Source organism: Lygodium microphyllum, chromosome 14 (assembly GCF_053477565.2).
Source record: "Lygodium microphyllum isolate KBCC chromosome 14, Lygodium_microphyllum_v1.1.10, whole genome shotgun sequence".
Lineage (NCBI taxonomy): Eukaryota > Viridiplantae > Streptophyta > Polypodiopsida > Schizaeales > Lygodiaceae > Lygodium > Lygodium microphyllum.
Genome location: NC_141148.1, coordinates 82,778,006 through 82,805,400, shown reverse-complemented (window position 1 = coordinate 82,805,400; position 27,395 = coordinate 82,778,006). Strand labels below are relative to the sequence as shown.

Here is a 27,395-nt window from a genome sequence, read left to right as displayed (position 1 = left end):
GGGCTACTAAAACCAGGTACTAAGCATAGACTCTGCAGCATATTACAAATCCATATGCAATTACCAGAATTTGAGAATGGTCTAACTAGAAATTTGCAAACAAAGATGGTTCTTACTAATCTAAGAGGAACTTCATGAAAAATGCCCCCATATAAGAAGACTTGGCTAAACCTCTTCAACATAAGATCCTGAGCACCATAGCAGACAGTTGCAGTCCATCACAGCTAGGACCTATTAAACATTGGGCACATGGTCATGGTCACCTGCTACACCTCTGTGACATTCAGAACATAGTCTTAAGTATCTTCAGCAACCTTCTCAGTAGAAGGCTCTGTATCTGTATCTTTCAACAGGCCTCTGATTTTCACATCATAAAGAACTTCTTCCACCTTCTTCAGATCATATTTCATACCTTCAAGTCATAGAAACATAGATTCAGTTAATATCCCATTTCATATTTACACAAACATGAAACTGCAGTTGTCTCAACAAAACAAAATGTTAAAGTTTCAGTAGCTGGAGAGCACAAAAAGTAACTCACCATCAAAACGTTTCCGCAAAGTATCATTCCGAAGGTTAAGAATACGAAAAGCTGCATAGAGGTCACTGAGAAAAGCAGACGCTCGTTTTGCACACGTGTAATCCCCTGTGGTGACTTGGTTCACAACATATCTTGGCTGCACCGTGTAAAACTAAAATTTCAGTAGAGTCCAAAAGCACAAACCAGAGTAAATCAAACACCACCCTAAACATTTACTAAGAGACATCAAGCTAAAACTTCATAGTTGCAAATTCCATTTTCAGAATTGTGTACAAGGTCAAGGCTTTGCCCTTCAAAATTGGTAAGTCAGCATTAAATCTTTCTCACAAAGGTGAAAGGGCATAAGGATTAACTTTCAGCAAGTTGGGGCAAGTATGAGAACTGGTCAGTTTCTTGCCTGGGTTCAACATTCAAAGAAGTTAAATCTGTGTTCCTATAATAGAGCTTTCTTTACAGCGAGTGTTGCTTGCATGCTTAAGTAGGGAGCCTCTTAAAGAGCAAAGTCTTGTATGCCAAAAAATAACCCTTGATTTTTGCATGCACATGAACAAAATTCTCTCGTGCCCCTAACCAGCTCAACGTTGATCTTTATAAGTAAACTATCCATCTCAGCCATCCCTTTTCAGCAAGTAACGTTGTTACCAAAGCTATTCACAAGTCAGCATGAAACCATTCTTTTGCTCTGCACTAGAAGAGTAAAAAACCACAAGGGTGTACAAGTATGTGTGCTACTCTATGGGCTTTAGGGATTTCTATAGGGAGGTGTTACAGTGAATCCTAATGGCTGTCATGCAGGAGAACTCTTTGGAGCATCGCATATTCATGACCTACATAAAGGCACACTACTTGGCCCTCCCATACACATTGATTCGCTCATTAACAATTGCACTTGGTTGGTGCTACGATCTTGGTGCCTACTTATTCTAAGTGTACATTGGCGGCTCGCTTTGGGGCAACCCTTCTGTGATCATTATCAGTGTTTAGTTGCTCTACATTGTCTTAATTGTTCTTGTTTATGCTTTGTCTTTTTCAGTAACTGCGTGACCTTGAGTATGTTGTAAAAGCGCACACAATCTCTCTTCCTCCAACCTCCCAAATGCAACCACACTTCCAATAGAGGGGACATCAGCTAGTCCTGTGAGAGTGCGCTGCCGAAGAGGGAATACGAACACGGAGGGAGAGAAAGAGAGAAAGCAGAAAATAAGGAAGAGAAATCTGCACTGACTGAAATGAATGCTGAATACAAACAGGAAGGCGGAAGGAGACTGATCAGTCCCTACACGCAGCCCACAACGTCAGTGAGGGCACCAGATCAGGCTGATGATGATGGCAGCACCACCACGGGGGAGAAGGAGCAAGAAGACAAATGATCAAGTGGGGAGGGGGGCTGCCTATAAATAGGCAAAAGGACAAACCCTAACCCTAACCCTAAAATGGGCGCAAACCCTAAAGATGCCCTAAAATGGGCGCCCCAAATCAGTGACCAAAAAAGTGGCCGGGCAGCCAGTGGCTGCCCACTAAAAGAGGCCAAAAAGAAATACACATCCTAAGACAGCCAATCGAGTGACTAGCCTCCCCCATCATAACACATGACAGATATGTCAGAGCTCCTAATGTCCTCATCTGACTCAGACTGAGGCTCATAGGCAAGAGATGACAAGGCATGACAAACATGACTGCTAACAAGTCCAGCCACGCGCCCCCCCACCTTTTTTGTTTGTCTATAAATATATTTGTGCTCATCTATAAAGCTGAGAACCCTTTCCTCTGCACATGAACAATAATCTGCTACTTGATTGGACATGTTTCAAATGAAGCTTTTGGGGACCTTTTAGAGATGGAAATCAGCTATCTACAAAGCAAACACAAGCCAAAGTTTAGGGTCCTAACTAACACATCACCTAGTAAGGACATCTAGACGTTTCCATTCTTTACGAGGCAAATTTTCATATCAAGATGCTAAGAAGTGTAACAACAATATTGATGAAAATGTGGAAAACATATGATTATGATTGATACTATCCCACACTCTAGCCGACATGCCCACGTGAAGCTTTAGGTGGCTAATCCAACATGCTCAAATGGACTGACAATAATGTGGCATGGTCCCTAAACACCGAGTCCTAACCACACCTATTATGTTGTTGCTAGCCTACAACCAAACAGTACCAAACTCCGTGGACAGTTCAATTTGAGCAACCAAAACAAACTTAAATGCCATCAAAGTGCTGATCCAATGAGCTTCGAGTGTGCGCTAGGCATGTTCTATATCCACTTTAGTGCATGAGGATCCCTCTTGACCATGAATTTCCTGCCATAAGGAATGCTTCCACTGCTTTAATGAGATAAATCATAGCTCATAATTTCTTGTCTATAGACTAAGTAAATGTGCTCAATGTCTTTAACTTGCAACTCATATACGCATTTTTTTGGGAGCATTATGCTGTTAGAGATTTGGTCATCCCCAGGACAGGCATAGGCTGTGTCAGGACAGTTAAGGGCAGAATTATCCAGTTTGGACCAGGTCGGACAGGTAACAAGTTTTATGCAGTTACCAGCATTGTAGTGTGCAATTTCGGGCAGGGCAGACAGGTGTCATGTGGCAGCCTGGCAGCGAGCATTGCATTTTCCAGTTCCAATTATTATTGTAATCCTTTTGCTGCAGTCGTCCAATTTTCAGCCTTGCTGACCTGCTGTATATGATTATTTTATTGTTGGCTATTGATAGGTAGCCCGACTGCCCAGGGTGACAGGCCACACACACATTCAAACTTTAGATTTTCTTCAGGTGAGAGAGAGCTTCAGCAGGGGATACTCTGACAGCCCATTGTACATATTCTCCTTTAGTATTCAGTATTCAGCATTCATACTATCCAGTCTTCAATGTTCTTCTGTCTCCTTCTCTTTCTCTCTCTTCTCTCTGTGTTCACTTCTTTCTTTCAGCCCAGTCATACACTTCCACATTCGCTGCACTCTAACATGGTATAAGAGTAACATTGAAGGGCTGATTGATCGTGGGCAGATCTGAAGAGCAGGTTTCAGTGTGACACTAAGGCTGCATTTTCAGCATTTGAGGGCAAGCAAGAGGGCTGCCCATGGACACAAGGCTGAAGCGAGCAAAGGTACGCAGGAAAGGAAGGAAGTTTGCTGTTTTTTGCACATTTAACTGTCAAAGGAGGAGAAAAAGCTATCTTTTCAGCCTTTTTCAGCAGGTTTTGTTTTTTAATCACCTCCAATAGTTAAGGCATGTGAAGGAGGAGTAAAGAAAGCCCTAGCAAGCTGCCTTTTCAAGGTCGGAGGGGGCTACCCTTTGTTATATGCAAGTTATTTGGAAGCCCTTGTCTTCTGAAATCAATGTGGAATTCCACACAATTATGAACCAAAAGGTCCCCATCTTACTAACTCTTCCACAAGATCAGAAGCTAGATGGAGAGAACTACGGCATTTGGCAGGTGATGATGCTTGCCATCTCGGAGTCTTATGATTTGGCAAAGCTTGTGATGGAGGCCATTGACCGTTCATCTACCCAAGATCTTTCTACACTTTCTTCTTTTGAGAAAGCAGACTTGCTGAAGGTATAGGCCCATTAGGACAAGTTCAATGCCTGCATCCATCCTTTCTTATGTCTTTCATGTACTCTAGCCGTGATAGCCCATATTGAGCATCTTACCAATGCTCCAGAGATATGGCTCAAACTAGATCAGCTCTATAATAGGATGACTATCATGAAGAATATCTCTTTGGAGGTGCAAATGCAAATTCTGAATCCAAGCAAGTTTTCTTTCATGCAAGAGCATGTGAACAAGCTTCAAAAACTACATATCCAAGTTCAAAATGCTAGCAAGCCAATCTCCTCGAAGGATATGGTGACTACTTTGCTATCGTAGTTACCCCCTCGGTTTAGTGGATTCTACTCCATCTTGATTGCTTTAGGGAGGACAAAGTCTCTTAAATGGGAGGAACTGGTTCCTATGGTCTTGGACCAAGAGAAACAACTGAAGGAAACAAATTCACAAAAATTTGAGGCTCTTACAAGTTGGCTTCCCAAAAGAAGGGGAAGCAAAAGCAAAAGGAAGACAAGAACAAGAAGGACAAGGAGTCTACTTGCCACATCTGTAGTAAGACGAGTCATTAGAAGAAAGATTGTTTTAATACGGATAAGAATGACACCAAGAAGTAGGAAAAGAAGACTACAAAGGACTCAAAAGAGACTCGACAATGGGATTGTGGATAGTGGCGCTTCCCGCCACATGACTCCTCATCTAGATGGTATTGCCCATATGCGTCCGATACATGGGCATATTCTAATTGGTGATAGTTCTTTGTTTCCTATACAATATAAGGGTAATATGCACCTAATTCCGGATGGCACAATGGTGCACACACATCAAAGGTTTTGTATGTGCAAGGCTTGGGCTATCATCTCCTTTTGGTAAGCAAAATTTGTGGATTCAGGGCCCAATTCAAGCAACGAGCCATGAGCACCACATGAAAACCACTACTCCCTCAAACAATTGCTACCGCCCCCACACTAACTTGGTCACTGCCACCACCTCTTCCCCCTAAGTCTCACCACCTTCCCGCCAGCTTTTCTGCCAGGCGCTCATTGTCATCTCCCCCCCGAGCACTACTTCTGGCAATCCTCTCCTACTTCTTCCACCAATCCACATCCCCTCCATAGGCTATTCTTTGCATTAGGTCGGTCGCCAATCCTATTAGCTACCTCTGCACCATTTCCCCCCCCCCCCCCCCCCCCGATGCTCCCCCCACCCCCCCCCCTTACTCTTTGCTTTAGGTCAGTCGCCAATCCTATTTAGGTACCTCTGCACCATCTCCCCGCCCAATAAGGTCGTTGGGCACTCTCCCTCCAGGGCACAACTCCGTGATTGGCTTCTTTCAACCTTGCATATTTGTATTGTGCAGATTGCGAAGGCAATACTGATGGGTCAAGGTATCTTTATGGTCCATCTCACTTCGGCGGAAGCAACCTTGGAGCTCATTGGCAACTCCCCTATAGCCTCCACAAAAGGAGTCATCTACATGGTCCCGTGGTACAGTGGCTTCACTGTTGAGAGCTTCAAGCTCCACGACAAACTTCCTCCTTATTCCGTCACCCTACTTTTTTGTGGACTAGCAGTCGAGTAATTGATTGAGGATTTTGGACACCTCTTCAGCAGTGTCCTTCCCCCTTCCTTTATAGATGTAGTGACAACTGCAAGGATTCCGAAAGTATAGGTAGCATTGGGTGAAAGATACCAAGAAAAGACCCAATCTTTTAGAGATCGAGACTAGCAAGCATACATTTAAACAGTAAATCATTGTGACAAGGCAGCCCACTCAGTGCTCGTGATGCCATGGCTTTGGGCACTCAACCGTATAGTGCACCTGTTTTGGTACAAAGGCAACACAACAAGTGGTTACATAGGAGGAGATGAGGGTTTCATGAGGGTCCAAGGACGCCAGAGGGGTAGACGATAGGATGGGCCACAACTAGTCCCGCATCCCCAACCCTGCCAACAAAGGATTGGGGGTTGTGAGGCACATCCCCGCCAAAGGGTCCCCCCTTTGCCATGCAAGAGCTTCAACTAGCCTTCACCGGACAAATTCATATCTTACTTCCTTAAAAGCACAAGCTTTCCTCCACCCAAGACAACAAGGTGGGGAAGGTACTCCTAGGAAGATCGTAGACCTATTGAGAGCACTCCATCAGTGCCCGTGGCAAGATTGGAGGGGTTTACACTTCTAGGTCTATGTGCGAGACCATGGGACGATTGTGGTAAGAAGACTCCTATGCGTAAGGCTTGTTATGGGGGACTCTTCTCTTGAGGCCCTCAACATCTATGCTTCTACGGAGGTTCACGCACGCACCAAATTTTGGGTGGATGTTGCAACAAGTCTTCCCGTGGTTGACTCTTGGATTGTTGGAGGTGACTTCAATAATCTAGAGGCCTTAGAGGATCAACAACGCCGTGGTAAAGATTTCCAAGGCATGGCGGAGGTGGAGCAAGAAGCATGGGAGGTTTTACTTCTTACACTACACATGCGACATGCTTGGAGGGACCCGACCTTCCACAAAGTGCACAAAGTGAGATGATTCACTAGAGTTTTCCTGGGGTTACAAGTGGCTAGGTGGCCCCTCTTGGAGTGGCTAGACAAGTGTTGGGTGCTCCAGACGAGGGCAGGTTGGGTAGCTAGCTGGGACTCTGCAACACCTCAAAAATAACAACAAATCTGAAGAAGATTGCTCACCTACAATCGAAGTGGTTTGCATGCAAGAGGAGAAAACCCAATTTGTGCCCTAATGTGCTTGTAATCAAGGGGCAATTTGAGGATAACTGTTGCAGATCATTATCTCAAGGGCTGAAAATCAGAATATTCTCTTGTTCATTCTCCCTCTTCTATGTCAAATGCATGCTGAAACTGGCAATGAAAATTGGAGACTTGAGCCTCGAATTTGAACCCGATTGTGTTGTAGTTGTTGATTTGTTGATCTCAATGTGTAACTAGAGAGGATTTGGCTTTGCATGGCAGCATTGGAATGTGTGGGTTGAGAGAATCTATTATTGAAGCCCCAGGCGGCCAGGCCCCCAAAGGATTATTCACTTTTCTTTACCTGCTGGATACTTAAGATACAATGACAGAGCAGCATCACAGCATTGGAATGTGTGGGTTGAGAGAATCTATTATTGAAGCTCCAGGTCCCCCAAAGGATTCTTTTCTTTACCTGCTAGATACTTAAGATACAATGACAGAGCAGTCAGTCTACCAGAGTGGACAGCAAACTCCTCAAACACTTAGACTTGATCTCAAGAAGTGCTACAGAAAACTCAATATTGACTTGGGACTGTGCCGCAGAGGTGAGTTGGATCATGCGATCACAACATGATGCGACCAACTGCAATGAGCTATATAGGAAAACAGAAGCAGCACTGAATTCTGCTAGACTCGTGACTGTGCAGGTTGCAAAATGCAGCAATCAGCTGTCCAGTCCAGGCAGCAGGCTGCAACGAAATAGGGCAGCACTGGAAACTTCACTGATAGGCTAAAACAATGCTGTCCGGCAATGAACTGCATGTACAAATGGGGGCAGTACTATCCACCATTGAGATGATGCAAGGCTGGGTCAACATACTGCAGATATGGTGAACACAAGCACTTATGAGACCTTTGGTACACTTACAGATCCAGACATGTCAACTTGGCCCAAGAGTCAGCAGGCACACGTCACCAGGACAATACCTTAAGCCCTACTGGACAGCCCACATCTAGTATGGATTGCTTGTTGCGTAGCTGGCCCTCATCATCCAAGGCTTTCCAAACCCACATCCATACACCTTGTAAACGCTGATTTTTGCATGCCAACACTATCCAAAAGCCAAAACCAACTACTCCAAACAGCTATATACTTGTCCGTATCATCTTTCTAGGTGTGCTTTTTAAACATGAAGGAATCATCAGCCAAACCTTGCACCACCTACTATGTTCCATCAGAAAGCTGCCAACCAAAAGTCTAGCTCAATAACTGAAACTGAATTTACCCAGAAATTGAAGAATGCTGCTAAGTAATGGAGGACTAAGCAAGCATTCTTTTGTGAGGATATTTTATAAATTACAACAGATTAGTAACCCTAGGAGCACAACACTTAGAATAAGAGGGGTAAATAAGACAAACAGTTAACAGAAAATGTTGAATCTAGCAGATGTTGCAAAGAATCTAACCATCAATATAGAAATATGTCTTTCCAATCTGAAAGAAAAGACTCTCATAAAAATCTCATACTTTTATGAATCAACAAGTAACATACCAGCTCATTGGAGAGATTGCAGAGACCTGCATTGTCAGACAGGGTAAACTTTCATCAGAATTCCAAAAATAGGAATCACTTAAAAAACTTCTCTCTTTGGTTGTTCACTCTCAGAATTGCTAGAACATACCAATAAGATAATCTTCAAGATCAAGCCCAAACTCATCTTCCGTAACTGCACTTAGCAATTATGATGTTAAAATGCCTCCCTACTGTATGAACAAAGAGAGTACTAATGATTACCGAACCATGCTTAGGAACATTGATATAGGCCTGGATCCAAAAGTATAGTAAAACACCAAATACTTTGTCATTTTGGTTTGTTCTTTAAGCATTAAAGATAAATCCTGAGGCTTATAGAATGCTCACGTCCAAGCAAAGCAGCAGTTTCACTATGGGACAACAGTCCCCCAGTCTCCAGCCAATGGATGAATGTCAACAAAAAGACCACTGTGTATGTTTGGTTACGCCAATGATCATGATACCTGTAATCAACCAAAGATTTTTCAATTTTTGCATCCCCTGTTATTGGCCTTAGTATTGCACTAATACAAACTCATACCTGTAGTATTGTCCTGGATAAGACTTGATCACCTCTGCTAACTGACTGTAAATTGACCGCAAGTTGTCAATATGTCCCTTGACTTTGCTCAAGATCTCTAAAATTAAATAACAGTGCACCTCAAAACAATTATACAGCTTCATAACTAGGACTAAACATAAAACTCTTCATTAGGCCATAATGGTATCTGTATTTGTAGTAAGATGTTTTCTCCATTTCTTTCATCTGCAATGCACTTTCAGAAAATTTCAAGGGTATAAATGATGGTCCTGAAAGAAATGTCAACCGTATGGCGTTCTTTGACGGCTTGTGGATACATTCAAACAAGATAAAAATTCTAGCAGTTACACTTATGCTTCTTTCTCTTGAAAAAAACAAATTTGCTGGAAATCATGGTGCTAGAAAGCACAAACTAGCAAAGATTAACAAAGTAAAATGTTATGTGGGACTTTGGGATCAATCACAAAGATGAAAGGTCATCATATGTCATGAATTCAGCCTTCCAATCATTCAAAATATGATGTCAAACAGTGATCAATAGAGATGGAAGATATCTAGGGTCAATCCATCACAGAGATATTTGAGGGATTCTCTTCCAAAGCTACATGGCATAATCTTACCTATATAAAGATGCGCACATAAATAAAGATGTTATCTCATTTTGCATTCATTTGTGTCCATAGTCTCTTCAATTAACCTTAGCCTCACCTTCATTAGCACTAATCCTGTGTTGAGTTCTACTTGTTCGATTGGCTAGCATTGGAAAAGACATAGAAGAAGATGAGATAGTAGCCTTATTCTTTTCCCCACATGCACACAAACATATATATACACATTAGTAGCACCTCAAAAGAAATCTATTATGTAAAATACAAAGCACAAAAAAGGGCCCGATAAGGAAGTAGATCATAAAAATACAATGGTTGGATGACACAATCTCATGGGCTATAACATCTGGCCATATGTGGCTCTGAGTGAAAGGTTCCTATGAGGGTACCCATCCCTAGCTAGGCTAAGTGAGGTAAACCATAACCTTCAATAATTGTTCAAACACCTCTCCACAAGCGGCACATTTCAGGACCCATGGGATGCACAGACTTAGCCAGTCAAACGGTCTCCAACTCTACCTGAAGTGGAACATGAAGGCTCAAACCTTGGATAAAGCATGTGGGTTCTTTAACTTCTCAAAAGTCATCCTAGGGTTATCTAATCGCTGCAAACGTTGTACTTTTAGGGCTGGGAGGCATAGCATAAAGACAACCACTCTGCACTTGGTTTAAGAAGAATGATGCCTACTACTTGAAAAGTAATCACGGCCGTCATTCTCATCCCCTAAAACGGAAAGTTGGAATCCTAGACCATTTGGATCTTCTTGATCCTTATTGTTGCTAACCTAATAGTTGAAAAGCCACCGAATTTATTCAGTCCACCCATCCGAAAAAAGTGACATCATGGTCACAACCCCTCACTTTCCACCCGATGCACACACATGGTTTTTTTTAAGAGCAGATTATACTACCACATTGCTGTGACACAAAAACTTCCTTAATAACCCTTTATACAAGATTGACTACACAATCCTTTAGTTAGAAAACATCAATCAATCATTGAATAAAACAACTCATCTTATTATGTTCAATTCCTTTATTACGAACTCTTTACCAAACCAACAACCATTTTAACATGGTTGTTCCTAGTACCTACCTTTGTTTAGGACTAAGGCCAACCAACCTTTTAACCATGTTGGGCACATATGTGATGCATTCCTTAGACATTTATTGGCTCGAAGAACCCTAAGCTTCTCAATACACCTCTAGAATCAAGCAACATCTTGTTGGCCTATTATGTTGACACTTAGGTCCAAGATACCAAGCAACTTAGCCATGTCTTTATTGGTGATAGACACTTGTGGTCATGAAAAAGATTCAAATGTCATCATTTATGCACATACTCATTGGTGCTCAACTATTGTTGTGCAAGCCAAAACAAGAATCAAAAATTGAAGCATTGTAGATAGTTCAATTACGCCAACATTCCCAAAAGCACAAAAAGTGGAAGACCACTAGCACATTCCTGCATAGATCATGTTAATTTGCAATACGGATCATGTTAATTTGAGGTTTCCAAAAACCAAAACTTGCGGTGCATAGAGCTTCCAACATCTGGATGCCAAACTTGAGACAATATAGATATTATGGGCACGCTAGAAACCTATGACAAGAGTGTCTCCTTACAAAAGCAAGAGCGATATGAAATGATGCAACTCAAGAGGCCTACAACAAGTGGGACACCATGAACCAACATTCTCCAAACAAACACTTTGCATTTAAAAGAGGTTTCATTGAGCCACCCCACCATCCCTATAGATTTCCACCTAGGTCTGTCCTTTTGGAGACCTCATAAAAGAGTCAACCTTATCCATTGATCAAGCATCATCCTTGATAAGCAAATGATAAATCTGATTTAGAGATGCTCGTTGTAAGATCATTTGATTATTGAACTTCCAATCTTGCTACGGGTGTTTCAAGTCTAGAGAAGGGAAGGATTACCAAACAAGCAAAGAGTCGAGACTCAAAAATCAATATCAAAAAATTACGATACCCTTCATTTGCATTGGATGCCAAGACATCAGCAATAGAGACTAGGCCAAGTACACACATACACACACACTCACACACACACACACTCTCTCTCTCTCTCTCTCTCTCTCTCTCTCTCTCTCTCTCTCTACCACGGACCTCATAATATGCTGGGCAACGGCAAATATAATAATCCTCCATCTCTTTAGAGACGGATTTGGACCACTATCCAGAGTCATGGATTTTACCGATCAGCGATGCCTTGGCCTCTTTCTTCTAGATAGTGCTCTATGTTTTACACATAGCCATAGTTAGTTTCCTTTCTTATTTTGCTTTGTGCTACATACATACTTTGCCCAGACAATTGTACCATCATACACATGATTGTAACTCATGGTCTCATAGGTCATTTTGGCCTTTTGTAGACGTTAATATATCATTTCATTTCTCTCTCCATAATAGGTAATTGTATTAATTGCGAAAAAGAAAAAACAATATTACAAGATTACAACATGCAAGGTGGCTCTAAACTATCATGGCATATGCATAAACTAGATACAATAGAGTCAGCAAATACAAAAAGGCAAGAGTGCAACCGGAGCTAGATGGGCTGCTTCACAAAGGATCAAGAGTTTTGACGAGATTTTGTTGCGTGGGCCTAGGCCTTGCTACCAATGTCTCCAGTACATCATCTTCAAAGAAGTCTCCCGGTACCGCAAAGGGATTGGGTCTTTGATGATCAGCTTGAGAGGAAGAAACCCGTCTACAAGGTGGAAGGTAGAACCTGGATACTTGCAATCCCATAGAGGAATGACTCTACCAGCAGCATCAAAGCCCAAGCGAGCTAGAGAGCCACATACACATGGCGATGATTGGCTCAATTGCTACTATTGTGGTTGTTATTTGGAGGGCGGTGGATCCTTGGCAAGAGTAGGAACTTGAGTAGTAGGCACAAAAGTCTCCTTCGCTTTTCCCTTATTGCATCAGCCATCTCTATGTTTCCAAGTCTGAAAAAGAAGCTGGTTGCTTGCCTTTAGATTGACTAGCTGAATAATCTGTTGTTGGGAAGAAGATGGAGGCATGTTCTAATCCTTGTCCATCGGCTAATCCACTAGGGTGCTCTTCAGATCTGGACATTCGGCCATGAAGTGACCCGATTGACCACACGAGGAACAATGACCAGTAAAAGTACCCCACTTGGGCCGGAACCAAAGAGGCCACATGCCACTACAATTGAGGCACAACCAATTGGGTGTCTTTTTGGCGGTATCCCACAGCATGCACACTCAATTTTGGTTGGCTGCCTCCTTCATAGTTAGGGGTACGAATACATGGCATAAGGCAGCCATTGTATCCTTGAGAAGGGCCCAGAAACAACTAGGCAACTCTCCACCTCCACCCCTATTGGACATGCCTGCTTGAGTAAACATTGGAAATCTACCATTAGATGTCATGAGACATATGCACCAACTATTCATGAAGAAAAGGGGCTACTTATTGAGGAGGAGATCCCATGCCGAAGTAGAAAGAAGCACAACCTCATAGAATCTAGGCAGACCAATGAAGATCTCCACATACTCAATCTAAAGGGTACATGTCAGCCAATGATGTCCTGGCAAAGCATAGGAATCCGGCCAGTGAAGAAGAGAATAACGCCTCGTTCATGAAAAGCAAAAAAAAGGCAAAGAATCTCCTAAGTATGCACTTGTGTATCCAAATTCTCCTCCTCCACACACGCAAGAATAGCTTGATGGTTATGCTCAACATATTCCTCCAAGATGGAAGTTGCAAACTCAAGCAATTGTTCCCAATTTGGTTCTTACAAATCTTGCAAAGTAGAAGCCACCTAAGCAAACGAGCAAGGAGAAGAATCACCCAAATCACAAGCCTCAAGAGCAATAGTAAATTCATCACAAAGATGCTTGTTGCATTGACAGATCCTCAGTATCGGGGGGAGTGAAGCTATCACAATGCAGGGCACCATGTCTTCTTCCACTACATCTTCTTCCACCTCCATGTCCACACCCAAGGTTGCAACATGCTGATCAACACAGTCCATATTAAGGCCTTCCATAAGGGAAGAAGCTGTCAGCAAGCAGCTCCGAGGCAAGGGATAAAAAGGCATCGGAAAAGAATGGAGGGCACCAAAGCAAGCCTATCACATGAGCAAGCAAGGGAAGGTGAGGCCAAGCAAGAGCCTGAAACAAGGCGGTGGGAGCAAGCAGGGGAAGGTGAGGCCAAGCAAGAGCCTGAAACAAGGGGGTGGGTAGAAGAAGCACGAAAGGGCATGCAAAAAAGGGCAACAAGGCCTTGAGTAGGCCTCGGCCTGAGCAACACAAAAGGGAAAGGGGGATGCAAAAGAGAGCAACGCGACCTTGAATAAGCATCAGCTTGAACAGCGCGACATGTCCCCAGGGCAAGACAAGGGTACTCAAGGCAAGACAATAGCATCTCTCTCTGTAACGTGCCCACCTATCGGCTGTCCGGGCACGTTTTTAGCGGTCCATCAAGAGAAGAGTCTAAGCGACGCCGCCCAGCACTCCCATGGAATGACACAGGGTTAGTCGCCCAGGGTTTCTCAAGTCCGCCTCGCAACCGGACGTTCGCGACTGAACCCACTAGGATCGACCTGAAATCCGGGTTCCTGGTAATCAGGGTCTCCTAACAACATTCTAACGTCGGGTCCTAGACATCCTACTTTACGCAAAGATACCCAAACTGAAGCAGATCCATGCCCGCACTTGGTTCAAAGAAAATGGGAAACAAGAGGGATGCGCCGCTCAACCTCTCTGCCCGTAGGGCATAGTCCCATTCTGGTCCTCTATAAACGGCATGAATCGGGGTTCTAACCCAACAATTCCTAAGGGTCGGACGTCGGTAAAACCTTGTGAGAAGCCTCCTAATTCTCTGGGACCACCCTGCCGTAGGACGGACCCGTCGGGAGTTCCACCCACCCACTTCCCTTGATAGCTTTAGATTTCTAATTAGGTCCTACCACATTAATAAGTGACATTTAAAATTAGTTTCTTTAATTAAGCCTTTTTGGGAACAAGATTCATTCGCGTAATTTATGACACAAATACAAATACAGAGCAAGCAATCCTTTGACAAACAAGTTCAAACAATTTCCTTAACTTATCTTTTCGTTAATCTTTGTCTCCTGCCTATACAGGAGAAATTATGTATCTCTTCTGTCCAACAAAAGTACCCAGTCCAAATCACATGGCACCATAATTTCCATCCATTATCTACAATAGGATCTTCCAACGCTACAGACGTTGGGCTCGCGGCAATCTTTAACTCCATTCCGGACTAGACAAGGGGTGTCCAGAGCTCCACCTGACCCCATGCGGCCTAGGAGTGAGACACAACTTCCGTGGTTGGCCTTTTCACCACTCGACCTTCGGCCCGTGAATCGAGCAGTGCCCTCTCAGGATAATCCACAGTGCGATCTTGGAGATAATCCACCCGTGCAAAATATCCTTTCTTAATTAATCCATTTAGGAATCAAGCACGAACAAGGCATTCAGTCCTAATATCATTGCCTAAGAAAACATTCATTTATTCCCATGGAAACTTGTCATCACAGACCCCTGCCATGCATTTACCATCAAGCACAAGCACTTTGAATAATCATCCAAATCACATCCCAACAATCAGTTTAATGCAAAAAGCATTTAAGACAATGTTAGATCAATCAACAAAACAATGATATCCTTTTCCAACATTCCAGGGATAGTCGTGATAACCTTCCATCGCATATTCGTTCTCCCCCCTTGAGATCTAAGTGATTCTATGCAAACTTTACTTGACACTTCGGCTAAGACACATGCCAAGGTCTCATACAATTATACAAGAGTATAAATTCTATTGAGCACTTACATTGATCGACAACCAGACCTTTTTCCCAACAAGTTTAGTAGTATTGGTTTGTACTTGATCCCAAGGTTTCCTAATCCCTTGAGTTCGTCCCTCGCCTTTGAGGCTTGGTGATTTTGTTTGCATCTAGCCCAATTCCAAAATAAGATTGATAAACATAGTCGCTATCGAACGGATCTCAAGGCATCGTAGTTTTAATCCTAATGATTGTTGTTTGTACTAGCTACACACAACTTCAAGATCCCAATGAATTAATAGTTCGTGATATTAACAAGGCTTAAATGCAAGATCAATTTGTGTATCCTTGATGTACGTTTCATATAATCTTCCCCCATGCATGCATCGTCTATGTGCATAACCCTTAAGTAACCTTACATGCTCTTTATGCTACGTATGATTTTGTCGTGTAGCACTAGGATGCAATGATTGTATTGTGGATACAAGGGTTTGTGCGAACCTCAATGTGTCATATGTATAAATCTACGCAAGGTCATCTATGGTTACGGAAAGAATTATCCTAAAATCCCTCTACGAGTTCATTAACTATTGAAAAATCATTTCGGGTTACTTATTAAAATGAACTCATGCACATGCCAAGGCGATATAACCTATGTCTCAATGAATAGCGGAGATGACAATTAATACCTGGATATTTAGATATGAATTATCCATACCCGATGTATTCGTATTCGCAGAAATGCCCTGGCCAATGTCTCCATTGTTGGTTGCGGGATTACCGTTGGTGCGTGTCTCCCTTTGTTTTGGGGCCATACTTTCAGCTTATGAATCTCTCTCTCTTTCTATCGTCGGAGAGATAGCGTGCCTAGGTGACTCTTCTCTATCACGAAGGGGATTTAATCTGTGGAAAAAGGAAATAAGTTGCGGGGGAAGAGACGTAGAGTGTGGACACCCTCTAAGGAGAGGAAAGAAGGAATCTCCCAGAACCTTCCCTCTCTCTCTCTCTCTCTTTCTCTTTCTATTACCCTCTTTTTCTTTCTCCCTTTCTCTCCCTCTCTCCCCCTCTCTAGCTCTCTCTCCCTCCCTATCACCTTTTCTCCCTTTCTTTCCCTCGGCAGCGGAGCGGGGGGGGGGGGGGGGAGGGGGGAGGGAATAGTATGTCCTTTGCTTCATGGAGGGGGGATTTTACAGGGGAGATGGGTCGTAATTAGGGGGTAAAAGGTGGTGTGACAAGGAGCCCTCAGCTCTACTCCTCGGCCAATGTAGCCGTTGCCATGCGGCCCTATTAAGGGGAATAAGAAGGGATAGTGGAGGGTTGGAGATGGCACACATGTGCCCCTCCCCCCCATTGAATCAGTCGTCGTCCTCATCTTCATCGATGTCCCCATCATACTTGTCGACCTTGCCGCTATCGTCTCCAGCTCCTTGTCATCTCGTACCGCCGTCATCCTCTTCCTCCCTCCCCCCCTCCCCCGCCACCTATCGGTGACGACGGGGAGGGAGGAAGAGTAATAAAAAAATTTGCATTATCCTTAATAAAGGGGCGGGGAAAGGGCGGGGGGGGGATGGGTTTCTATACGGGGCAGGCGGAGACATTATATCCTCTCCCCCTTAGAAAACTTGAGATGTCCTCATCTCGAAAGGAACTGGTGATTTCATTCTGGAACCAATGGGGTATGGACCCACCATGTATTCATTGCGACACTCTAATCACTCATAAGTATACATCAGCTTATTGTATTTAATATATCCGAATCTGGACTACAAGAGAAAGTTTATTGTAGTTACATCTCATGAATATCTTCTAAGGTTTTCCTAAGTATCTGATAATTTTCCTGGTAAATTCTGGATCACTGAAGCTTGTACAATTTCATTCCTTGTAAGTTCAAGTTCTCTTTGAGTTCTATTGGGACAATTGACGTAGTTATGTCCAATGTTATAGCACTCGGAGCATCGGTGTTTAGGGTGCTTTAGACATTCCCTTTTAAAATAACCTAACTCCCTGCAATAAAAACAACACGGAGCTTTATCACCTGCGGTCACAAGATTCCAAGTCATCCTTTTGGCAGGATTTTATTCATTAGACCAAATTGCCTTAGGATCCTTTTAGTAGATCGAAGTAATCCTTTATCTCGGAATCTCTGTTCCCACATTGTCCTTTCCTTAGTTCGGGACTGAGCTCCATGGACAATCAGGTTTGCTTGTAATACTAAAAAATAATTCCAAGCTTCAATATTTTGGTAAGACCCAATCTATATTAGTAGAAAAGAAATGACTTAAGAGAAATTCATTGTAAGTTATAACTGTCATACTTGCTAAAGTATCTATGATCGCTTGTAAGTTCTAAGCTCAAAATTGATGCAACTCATATTACTCGAGTTAACTATAGTTACAAGAGTAAAGTTTATTTCAATACAGGTTGTATTTCATGTCGATAAAATTTCTAGGATTTCTAATCATCTTAAAGAGGTGTAGTGGGTTCTAGGTCTTCGTCCTCATCTGATTTCTCCATATATCCATAGGCTGTGCTTGTGTAGCTTCGTTTTCTTGGAGGCTCAATGTCTTCTGGACTTAGGTCAGGGCAGTCTACTTGAACGTGCCCTAGCTCATTGCAGTGGAAACATCGGCGGTTAGGACATCTCCTACGGATGTGCCCTAACTCTCCGCACAAGTAGTATCTCTTGTCCTAATCTCGAGAATCATCTTTGCTACAATTGCCTGATTTAAGTTCTTGGATGATTGGATTTGCCCGAAGTAATGCATCTTGCAAGTCTGTTGGACGCATTGCCTCAAGACGGTGGTTTAGAGGAGTGTTCAAGCCATGCCAAAACTTGGATATTTGCTGCGCAATATCCATAGGTGGTGCGTAATTTAGTAAGGTTACAAACTTTGAGTAGTAGGCTTCTAAGGTTAGTTCCAGCTGCTTGAGCTTAAAGAATTCATTCATCTTCAAAGTCTGATATGTTGGCGGAAGGTATCGTCCACGTACAGCATCTTTCAGTTGGGCCCAAGTGGCAGCAGTTTCAGAAATACCTTGATCTTTGCACCATTACTTCCACCATATTCAAGCCTGGTCAACTAACCTAAGTTTGCTATCGTTGCTTGATTGGAGAAAGCGGTTCCTAAAGCAGAGAAATAATCATCCATCGACTCAATCCATATCTCCGCCTCTGCTACGACATCTATCCCTTCTCCATTAAACTCGGGTGCTTTAATTTGCTTGAGAAGGGATTTCTTCTCTTGCATGTCAACATTCGCAGGTACAGGAGATGCCTGACAAAATCAAGCCATACCACTTAGGTCATTCTGTTTAGGATATGTCTACGAACCATATATTAAGTAATTGCATATGATTACGAAGTTTCGCTCTGATACCAACTGTAACATGCCCGTCTATCGACTATCCAGGCACGTTTTTAGCGGTCCATCAAGAGACGAGTCTAAGCGGCGCCGCCCGACACTCCCATGGAATGACACGGGATTTGTCGCCTAGGGTTTCTTAGAGTCCGCCTCGCAACGGAATGTTCACGGCCGAACCCACTAGGATCGATCTAAAACCCAGGTTCCTAGTAATCAAGGTCTCCTGACAGTATTCTAGCATCGGGTCCTGAACATTCTACTTTATGCATAGATACCCAAGCAAGGCAGATCCATGCCACACTTGGTTCAAAGAGAATGGGAAACAAGAGGGATATGCCGCTCAATCTCTTTGCCCGTAGGGCATAGTCCATTCTGATCCCCTAAAACGGCATGAATCAGGGTTCTAACCCAACAATTCCTAAGGGTCGGACGTTGGTAAAACCTTGTGAGAAGCCTCCCAGTTCTCTGGGACCACCCTGCCGTAGGACGGACCCGTCGGGAGTTCCGCCCATCCACTTCCATCGATCTGAAACCCAGGTTCCTAGTAATCAAGGTCTCCTGATAGTATTCTAGCATCGGGTCCTCAACATTCTACTTTACGCATAGATACCCAAGCAAAGCAGATCCATGCCGCACTTGGTTCAAAGAGAATGGGAAACAAGAGGGATATGCCGCTCAATCTCTTTGCCCGTAGGGCAAAGTCCATTCCGGTCCCCTAAAACGGCATGAATCAGGGTTCTAACCCAACAATTCCTAAGGGTCGGACGTCGGTAAAACCTTGTGAGAAGCCTCCCAGTTCTCTGGGACCACCCTGCCGTAGGATGGACCCGTCGGGAGTTCCGCCCATCCACTTCCCTTGATAGCTTTAGTTTTCTAATTAGGTCCCACCACATTAATAAGCGACATTTAAAATCAGCTTCATTAATTAAGCCTTTTTGGGAATAGGATTTGTTCGCGTAATTCATGACACATACACGAATACAAAGCAAGCAATCCTTTGACAAACAAGTTCAAACAATGTCCTTAACTTATCCTTTCATTAATTTTTGTCTCCTGCCCATACAGGAAAAATTTTGTACCCCTTCTGTCCAACAAAAGTACCCGGTCCAAATCACATGGCACCATAATTTCCATCCATTATCTAGAATAGGATCTTCCAACGCCACAAACATTGGGCTCACGGCAATCTTCAACTCCGTTCTGGACTAGGCAAAGGGTATCCAGAGCTCCACCTGACCCCATGCGACCTAGGAGTGAGACACAACTTCCGTGGTTGGCATTTTCACCACTCGACCTTCGGCCTGTGATTCAAGAGGTGCCCTCTCGTGATAATCCGCGGTGCGATCATCTATGGTTATGAAAAGAATTATCCTAAAATCCCCCTACGAGTTCATTAACTATTGGAAAATAATTTCGGGTTACTTATTAAAATGAACTCATGCACATGTCAAGGCGGCAACGGGATTACCATTGGTGCATGTCTCCCTCTGTTTTGGGGCCATACTTTCAACTTATGAATCTCTCTCTCTTTCTCTCGTCCGAGAGATAGCATGCCTAGGTGACTCTCCTCTATCGCAAAGGGGGTTTAATCTACGGAAAAAGGGAATAAGTTGTGGGGGGAAGAGATGGAGAGTATGGAGGGGGGATAGCCTCTCTCTCTCTCTCTCTCTCTCTCTCTCTCTCTCTCTCTCTCTCTCTCTCTCGGCAGCAAGGGGGAAAGGGGAGAGGGGAATAGTGTGTCCTTTGCTTCATGAAGGGGGGATTTTATAGGGGAGATGGGTCTTAATTGAGGGAGAAAAGATGTTGTGATAAGGAGCCCTCAGCTCTACTCCAAGGCCAGTGTAGCCGTTGCCATGCGGCCTATTAAGGGGGATAAGAAGGGATAGTGGAGGGTTGGAGGTGGCACACGTATGCCCCTCCCCCCCATCGAATCCGTCGTCGTCCTCATCTTCATCGATGTTCCCATCATACTTGTCGACCTTATTGCTATCGCCTCCAGCTCCTCGTCATCTCGTACCGCCATCATCCTCTTCCTCCCCCCCCCCCCGCCGATCGCCTGTCGACGACGACAAGGGAGGAAAGAGTAATAAAAATTTTGCATTATCCTTAATTAAAAAGGAAGAGGGGGGGGGGGGAGGTCTCTATGCGGGACGGGCAAGGACATTATACACACACACACACACCTCTCTCTCTCTCTCTCTCTCTCTCTCTCTCTCTCTCTCTCTCTCTCTCTCTCTCTCAGAAACTTAAATTAAATTAGAATATTTACATCAGGCATTATAGCCAGCCAAAGAAAATCACATCAATCACAAGTACCTCTTTGTATCGAATATCTCTCGTTCAAGCGATGCATAAGGATTGCTATTGCTAGTAACACAAGGATTTCCAGGGCAGTGCTATTACCCCTTCTCCCATACAGAACCGCGCGGGTCTCATAGGAAACATGAACCCAACATTCATAAGTCAAATAGTTTAATAAAAGGTTTATAGCTAGAGAACGGACCCATTAAGGATTCTCCTTGATTTTTGTTTTTGAATACTTCAAAGAAGTAGCAGAATCGATCAATTCCTACCAACTCCAAAAGGTTAGATAGGGAATATGAAGTTCTTACTTTGTTTTCTTCCAGTTTTTCCACCTCATTCCTCCTCTCCATTGTATTTCTATGGAATAGATACTATTTGCTTATACTATTCTATTATAAGAAAAAAATGGGAAGTTTCAAGACCCAATGGAGTGAATGTTGCCTCAAACGTCATAATTTATAGACATTTTGGGATCCAAAACTTCCATTTTCCTTGGAATCTCCACCTGTTGCAAATTGAGGGAAACCCTATCTATTTCTTTCTCTATTTTCTTGTATCCTTCTCCACATGGATGGCATGCAAGTTAAAGGCCTCATACTTCTTGCGTGTCATGATGCCGAGGCGTTGAGGCAAGGCCCAATGGAGATGAAAGAATCGAGACTTGTCACTCTGATCATGATAATGCTTAAAGAGGAAGGCAATGGGAGGAAGAGTAGAGAGTGAGAACTAGAGCGGCTTGAAGAGGGATGGGGTGGGGGAAAGAGGAGATGATGCTTGAAGAGGGAAGGGATGGGAGGTTGATACTTGGAGGCAAGAGGGAGGGGATGAGCCTCGAGGAGAGAGTGAGACTTGAGAGAGTGTGCAAATGAGTCCCAAGTGCAACACCCGTCCCTTTTTTGCCAAACGCTACCCCACGAAAACGCACCAAAATCATTCAGGATAGCCTATTTTCGTCCGCAAGATGGGTGCCCAAAATCAAGTATGGATCCGTACGAGTATATATGGTACAATCCATACGGTACAGATCCATCTATACGACGTATGGAGGCCACTATGATCAGATGGTACTAGACTTAATCTTTCAATCCAACCGTACCATCAAATCATGGATTTCCGACTTATGAACCTTGACCATGTCGCTATCATTCTTGGCATGCCATGGTTCTTTGATAAATACTCCTCCTTGTATATTGACCATAAAAATGATGTATTTTCTTTTGAGCTGATAGTCATTTTTATGTGAACAAGAGTCGTTTACCCTCCAAGATCACAAAAAATAATGTATATATGATTTCAGAAATGAAGTTTACTCAATGTTTTTCCAATCCAAGTATTACTACATATATTTCTTTTGTTAAAAACCTTCAATTATCTGATTTTCAATGTAATTCGATTTTTTTTAATAATAACTTTAATATCAATCGAAGTGTGAGTATTTGGATTTGGTATTGCATGGGTATATTGAGGTCTTTCTGTCTAAACTACCTAATAGACTTTCGTCATCTCACAGAACCTTAGACCCCTGTCTCTTGCCAAGCTTACAAGTTTAGTCCAAAAGAGAAGAATGAGATAGCTAGGCAACTTCAAGACTATTTAGCTAAGGGATTTATTGAGCCGAGTAAATCTCCATGGGGCACGTCTGTCCTTCTCACTAAAAAGAAGAATGGCACGATGCACTTTTGTGTTAATTACGAAGGTCTCAATAAGGTGACCATCAAGAATAAATATTCGTTGCCCAGGATGGACGACCTTATAGATCAACTTTGTGGTGTACAGTATTTTACCAAAATCGATCTTAGATCCGATTACTATCAGATACAGATAGCCTCGGAGGATGCCTCAAAAACGCATTTTAAACGCAGTATGAACATTATAAATTTTTGGTATTATCTTTTGAATTAACCAATACTCCCGCAACTTTGCAACAAATGATGAATGACTTATTTCATATGTATCTCGAAAAGTAAATAGTCTTTTTCCTCCACAATATCTTATTTATAGTAAATCATTGGAGAAACATGCTAAATATTTGTGTATCATCTTACATCTCTTAAGATGAGAACAATTATTTGCCAAACTATCCAAATGTGAATTTTTCACATGGAGCTGTTATAACTTGGTCAGGATCATCTCAATTGATGGCATTTGGATTGATCCCGAAAAAGTACAAGTAGTGCTTAATTGGCCTATTTCTAAGACCATAAGATAAGTAAAATCTTTTATTTTATTTTATTGAATTTTTTTGAAATTTCATAAAGGACTATGCTCATATTACTGAACCCTTGACAGATTTACTTAAGAATTTTCAAAGCAAAAAAAAGCATGTTAGTCCACTAATTTTTTGGACTAATGAGCTTGATCAATGTTTTCAAACATTAAAAGAACTTGTTACCATTGCATTGATTTTGCAATTTATGGATCCGAATGAACCTTTTGAGATTCATATGGATGTGAGCGACCATGCTTTAGGTGTTGTTTTTAATAAAAATGACCGACCTATTGCATTTGAGTGTCATAAGCTCACCAATGCCCAAACACATTATATCACCCAAGGGATTATCACGTATGAATCGAGATCATGACACTAATATGGATTGTGGTCAGCTGATTGAAACTCGATTCATTCCTACAAAGACAACCATAAAAAGCCATGAGTTGACTGGCCTCTTTATCAAACACCTTTATAAACTTTATGGTTTGCCCAATGAAATAATCACCAACTACTTTTGAACTTGACCAGCTCAATTAACTATCACCATGAAAATTAGAAGTTAAAGAGAGAGAGAGAGAGTCGACACCACATTGAGAGGGGAATCGGCCCCTCCTCCTTTACAAGAATTTATTGAAACAAACCACCGACACTGAGTGCTTGAACCATATACAAAATGACTGATTTGTTGCAATTCTGAAATTTTAGGTTTTAAAACCCTAATTTCTACAAACTCTGGGCAACAAGCTGATTTTCTTCTTTAGTAGTTGGATTAGATCAAGGTAAGTAGAAAATGCTTATTAAATAAGAGATAAATAGGAGAGTACAAAGCATGTAGCTGAAATTTCAACATGAGAGCTTATTCCAAATGAACAGAGAGACCTCCAATATACAGGTGTAGGACTTGGGTGCTCAAAAGTGAAAAGTAGAGGTTACAAATTATAAGTATTTGTTGAAAATGACAAGCGTAGGGACACTTGACCCTTTAAAATGACACGTATCTTATTCTAGATGCCACATATCATTTTTCTAGATAAATAAGCTTCCAAACCTTTTACTCTAAAAATCTCTCAAATTGTTAAAAATTTGAGATAGTTGCTAAAGACAAAATTATTCCTTGTGAAATTCCAAAGCCTTTGACATTAACAAAATTTTCATTTAAGCAATTTTCAAAAATAGTAATCTCCTAAATTTTAGAAGTTGTTAAATTTAGCTTCTGAAGAGCTTCATTATGTAGATTCACCGGTTCATGGTTTGTTTCTTTGATTATAAGCATTTGGTTTCACTTTTTAAAACTACTCGTTATATGGGCTTCTAGTCAATGTGACTATCTCAGTGTAAAAGTCTTAGTGATCTGAGCTTTCTGGTCAATTTGCCTGCTCGACTAAACTTTTAATTTCTCTTGGGCTACTCATAAATGACAACCCAAGTATGATTATAAGGCATCCTAGCCATTAGCCACCCTTAAATAGAAAAATGAACATTTAATCATATTTTGAAATACTTAAATAACACAAATTGCCTTTCAAAATACATGAGCATCAAATTAATTTGGAATCATTAAGCCAATATGTCTTGGTAACAATTGATATATAAAAGATTTATTACACCAATCAAGATCCCAAGTTTACAAACCATTTCTCGCAAACGATCTTCCAAAAATTGAGAACTTGAGCATCCATATCATCCTCCTAGCATGTGAAACTGATGTTGAGAGGATGGAAATGTAATCCATTGTCTACTTTCTACACAATATACAATAACTTCACATATACATGTGTTTTGCTATCCCCAAGTCTTCACCAAGATCCTACTACCAAAAGGACTACTTTTAAATCCCATTGTTGGCTTCCTGGATCATTGATATTGGTGAATAACTATTCTCTAGTACTCTTCCTAAACTCAATCCCCAAGAGAGAGTGGCTACTTAACAACCTTCATTCCTTGAGCTCCCCTGTTGGATTTCATTCATCATCATTCATTCAAACTTTGAGTTTCTTATTTCATTCACTACTAATGTTACACTGTCTATTCTCTCCATTACAAACCCTACCATTTCTTTACAGATACTCATTCACCCTAAGCTCATGACTCATCTATTGGTTGTTAGGCAGAGTATCAAGCTTGCTACAACACTACTATGGAGCTCTTATAATCTTTGCCAACCTCTTCAAAAGTTAGGGCACACATAAGAGAAGCCCATCATTATCTACTTTGTCAATTAGAGTGCAATGCCTCTAGCCTAGAACCTAGTCTTCCATTCAAGCCCAGTGTTGATTACTACTCACGCCCGTGAGCAAAATCAAGCTGGCAATGCTCAAACTGAAGCATATTCCTACTTGGGACAATGTAGCAAATGCTTGTACCAAGGCTTTACCTCTCAACAACCTTGGAGAACTATCGTACAGGGTTGGAGTTTGGCCAACATGATTTCCTTTTCTTCGCTTAAGAGGGGGCTGTCATTCTTCTCCTGCTGTCATTCTTCCCTCATTTCCTTCGTATATATGTTTGTAGCCCCTCATCTCTGTTCCCCAATATGTCACTCAAAAGGGGTGCTAAGATATTTTCTTTCCCCTATTTTTCTTGACATTTTCTGTTCCAGAAACATTTTTGTGCGGGCTAGTATTGTGGTCAGCCTATTTCTTCCTACAGCCTATAAGCAACATCTTTGAATTGTGAACTCGGTTCTCTGGCTCTCAGTCAGGCCTAGGTGCGCTGATATAGCTAACATGAGGTTAGTTCGCCTTGCGTGAACTAAAGTAAACAAGGAGTGACTCCAACTCTTGCTCTCATATACGATACCGGCAACCAACAAGCTCAGAAAAAGCATGTATGGCTAGCAACAACCTAACCACCTAGAGGCAATGGAATTGCTAATGAAGTAATTTATCCAAAGAGATTTCCATCACTTATCCGCACAGCATGAATGTCTGCCAGTAGAGTTTTTAATTCTGTGTAGCCTCTTTGTTCCTGATTGACAAATAAGCTAAAAGTTCATGTCTCTGACCTACCAGCATATGTTCGTGGAGATGCATTGCTGTATGTATCAAATTGCTGACCATTCTCGGCACTACATGCTTCCCTTCCTTTCGGAACCTCATGAAAACAAGTGTTACTTTCTAAAAGCATGGAAGCGAAGCCTTATTTGCGCAACAATGCTTGTGAACATTTGCCAAGGCTTGATGCTTGAGAGAGAGAGAGGCTAAGCCGTAGTTTCAATACCGACAAGACATTCGATTTGCAGAATTGCACAGAAAAGACAAGAAGATAGCACCTGGGGAAGGCCGGGCATGGTGGATGAGCAGAAGCTGAGATTGCATGAGGCGCGTGACGTTCTCGAGGTCGGCAACGATGCAGCGGAGCTTCTCGCGGACGTTGCCAGACTCGTCGAGCTGGGAGCGAAACGCCTCAAACTGGCGATCCATGGAGGACAGGGCCATGAACGTGGAAGAAAAAGAAGATGATGGCGGTGGTGGTGGTGAAGAAGAGGAGGAAAACGAGGAGAAGGGAGGAGAGAATGTGGATGGCGATGGTTGAAGCCTGTGCTTCAAGGGATCGAGCCCGCACGACAGACAAAGCCTCCTTGAGCTGGTGATGAGACGAAATGGTGTCCTAACGATAAAGGAATGAAACTGTGCCGCCATTTTCAACGGCTTGTTTCACAAGCCTCTATGGCCCATTAAGAAAATGGGGCTTCACAGAACAAGGCTAAAGCTGCGTGGCCTTTAAGACTTGGAACTAGTTAAGGCTAAACATCCAACAAAACAAGGAACTAGTTAAAAGGGCTAAAAATCTAACAAAACAAGATGATAGCTCAAATCTTCTTTACTAAGAATCTTTGACCATATCGGTCCATGCCTTGGAGGGACTCCCTAGGGTTGTGAGGACCCAAATAAGATGACCAAGGGGGTACAAGCCTATCAGGAAGCCATTTTATGAAAACTTCAACGTTACACATCCCACCCAATTGAACCAAAAAAATATATATATTTAAGATATCTAGATGTTGTGAAAAAGGTAGCACTCCATGGAAATGGCTAGGATATTAGACCTAGACTTCATCGAGACTAAGCTAGACAATATGATCAAGTCCTTAGCCAAGGGGGAATCCCCAAGGCTCGACATCCTGCCCAATGAATTCTACCAAACATTTAAGGACATATAGATCCCTGCATTCATTAACATGTGGAAAGAAGCC

General features: G+C 42.4%; 1 protein-coding gene across 1 annotated transcript; it reads right to left on the bottom strand.

Annotated features, from left to right (window-relative positions):
* LOC148025780 (Translin family protein) lies at positions 1 to 26,898 on the bottom strand. Its single transcript, XM_087693027.1, has 7 exons — positions 26,472 to 26,898; positions 8,909 to 9,005; positions 8,716 to 8,831; positions 8,477 to 8,521; positions 8,347 to 8,372; positions 542 to 677; positions 1 to 412 (listed from the first exon to the last, which is right to left on the bottom strand). The coding sequence occupies exons 1-7, from the start codon at positions 26,839 to 26,841 to the stop codon at positions 297 to 299; spliced, it is 906 nt and encodes a 301-aa protein (XP_087549153.1). The 5' UTR covers positions 26,842 to 26,898; the 3' UTR covers positions 1 to 296.
* Positions 26,899 to 27,395: the final 497 nt, after the last annotated feature.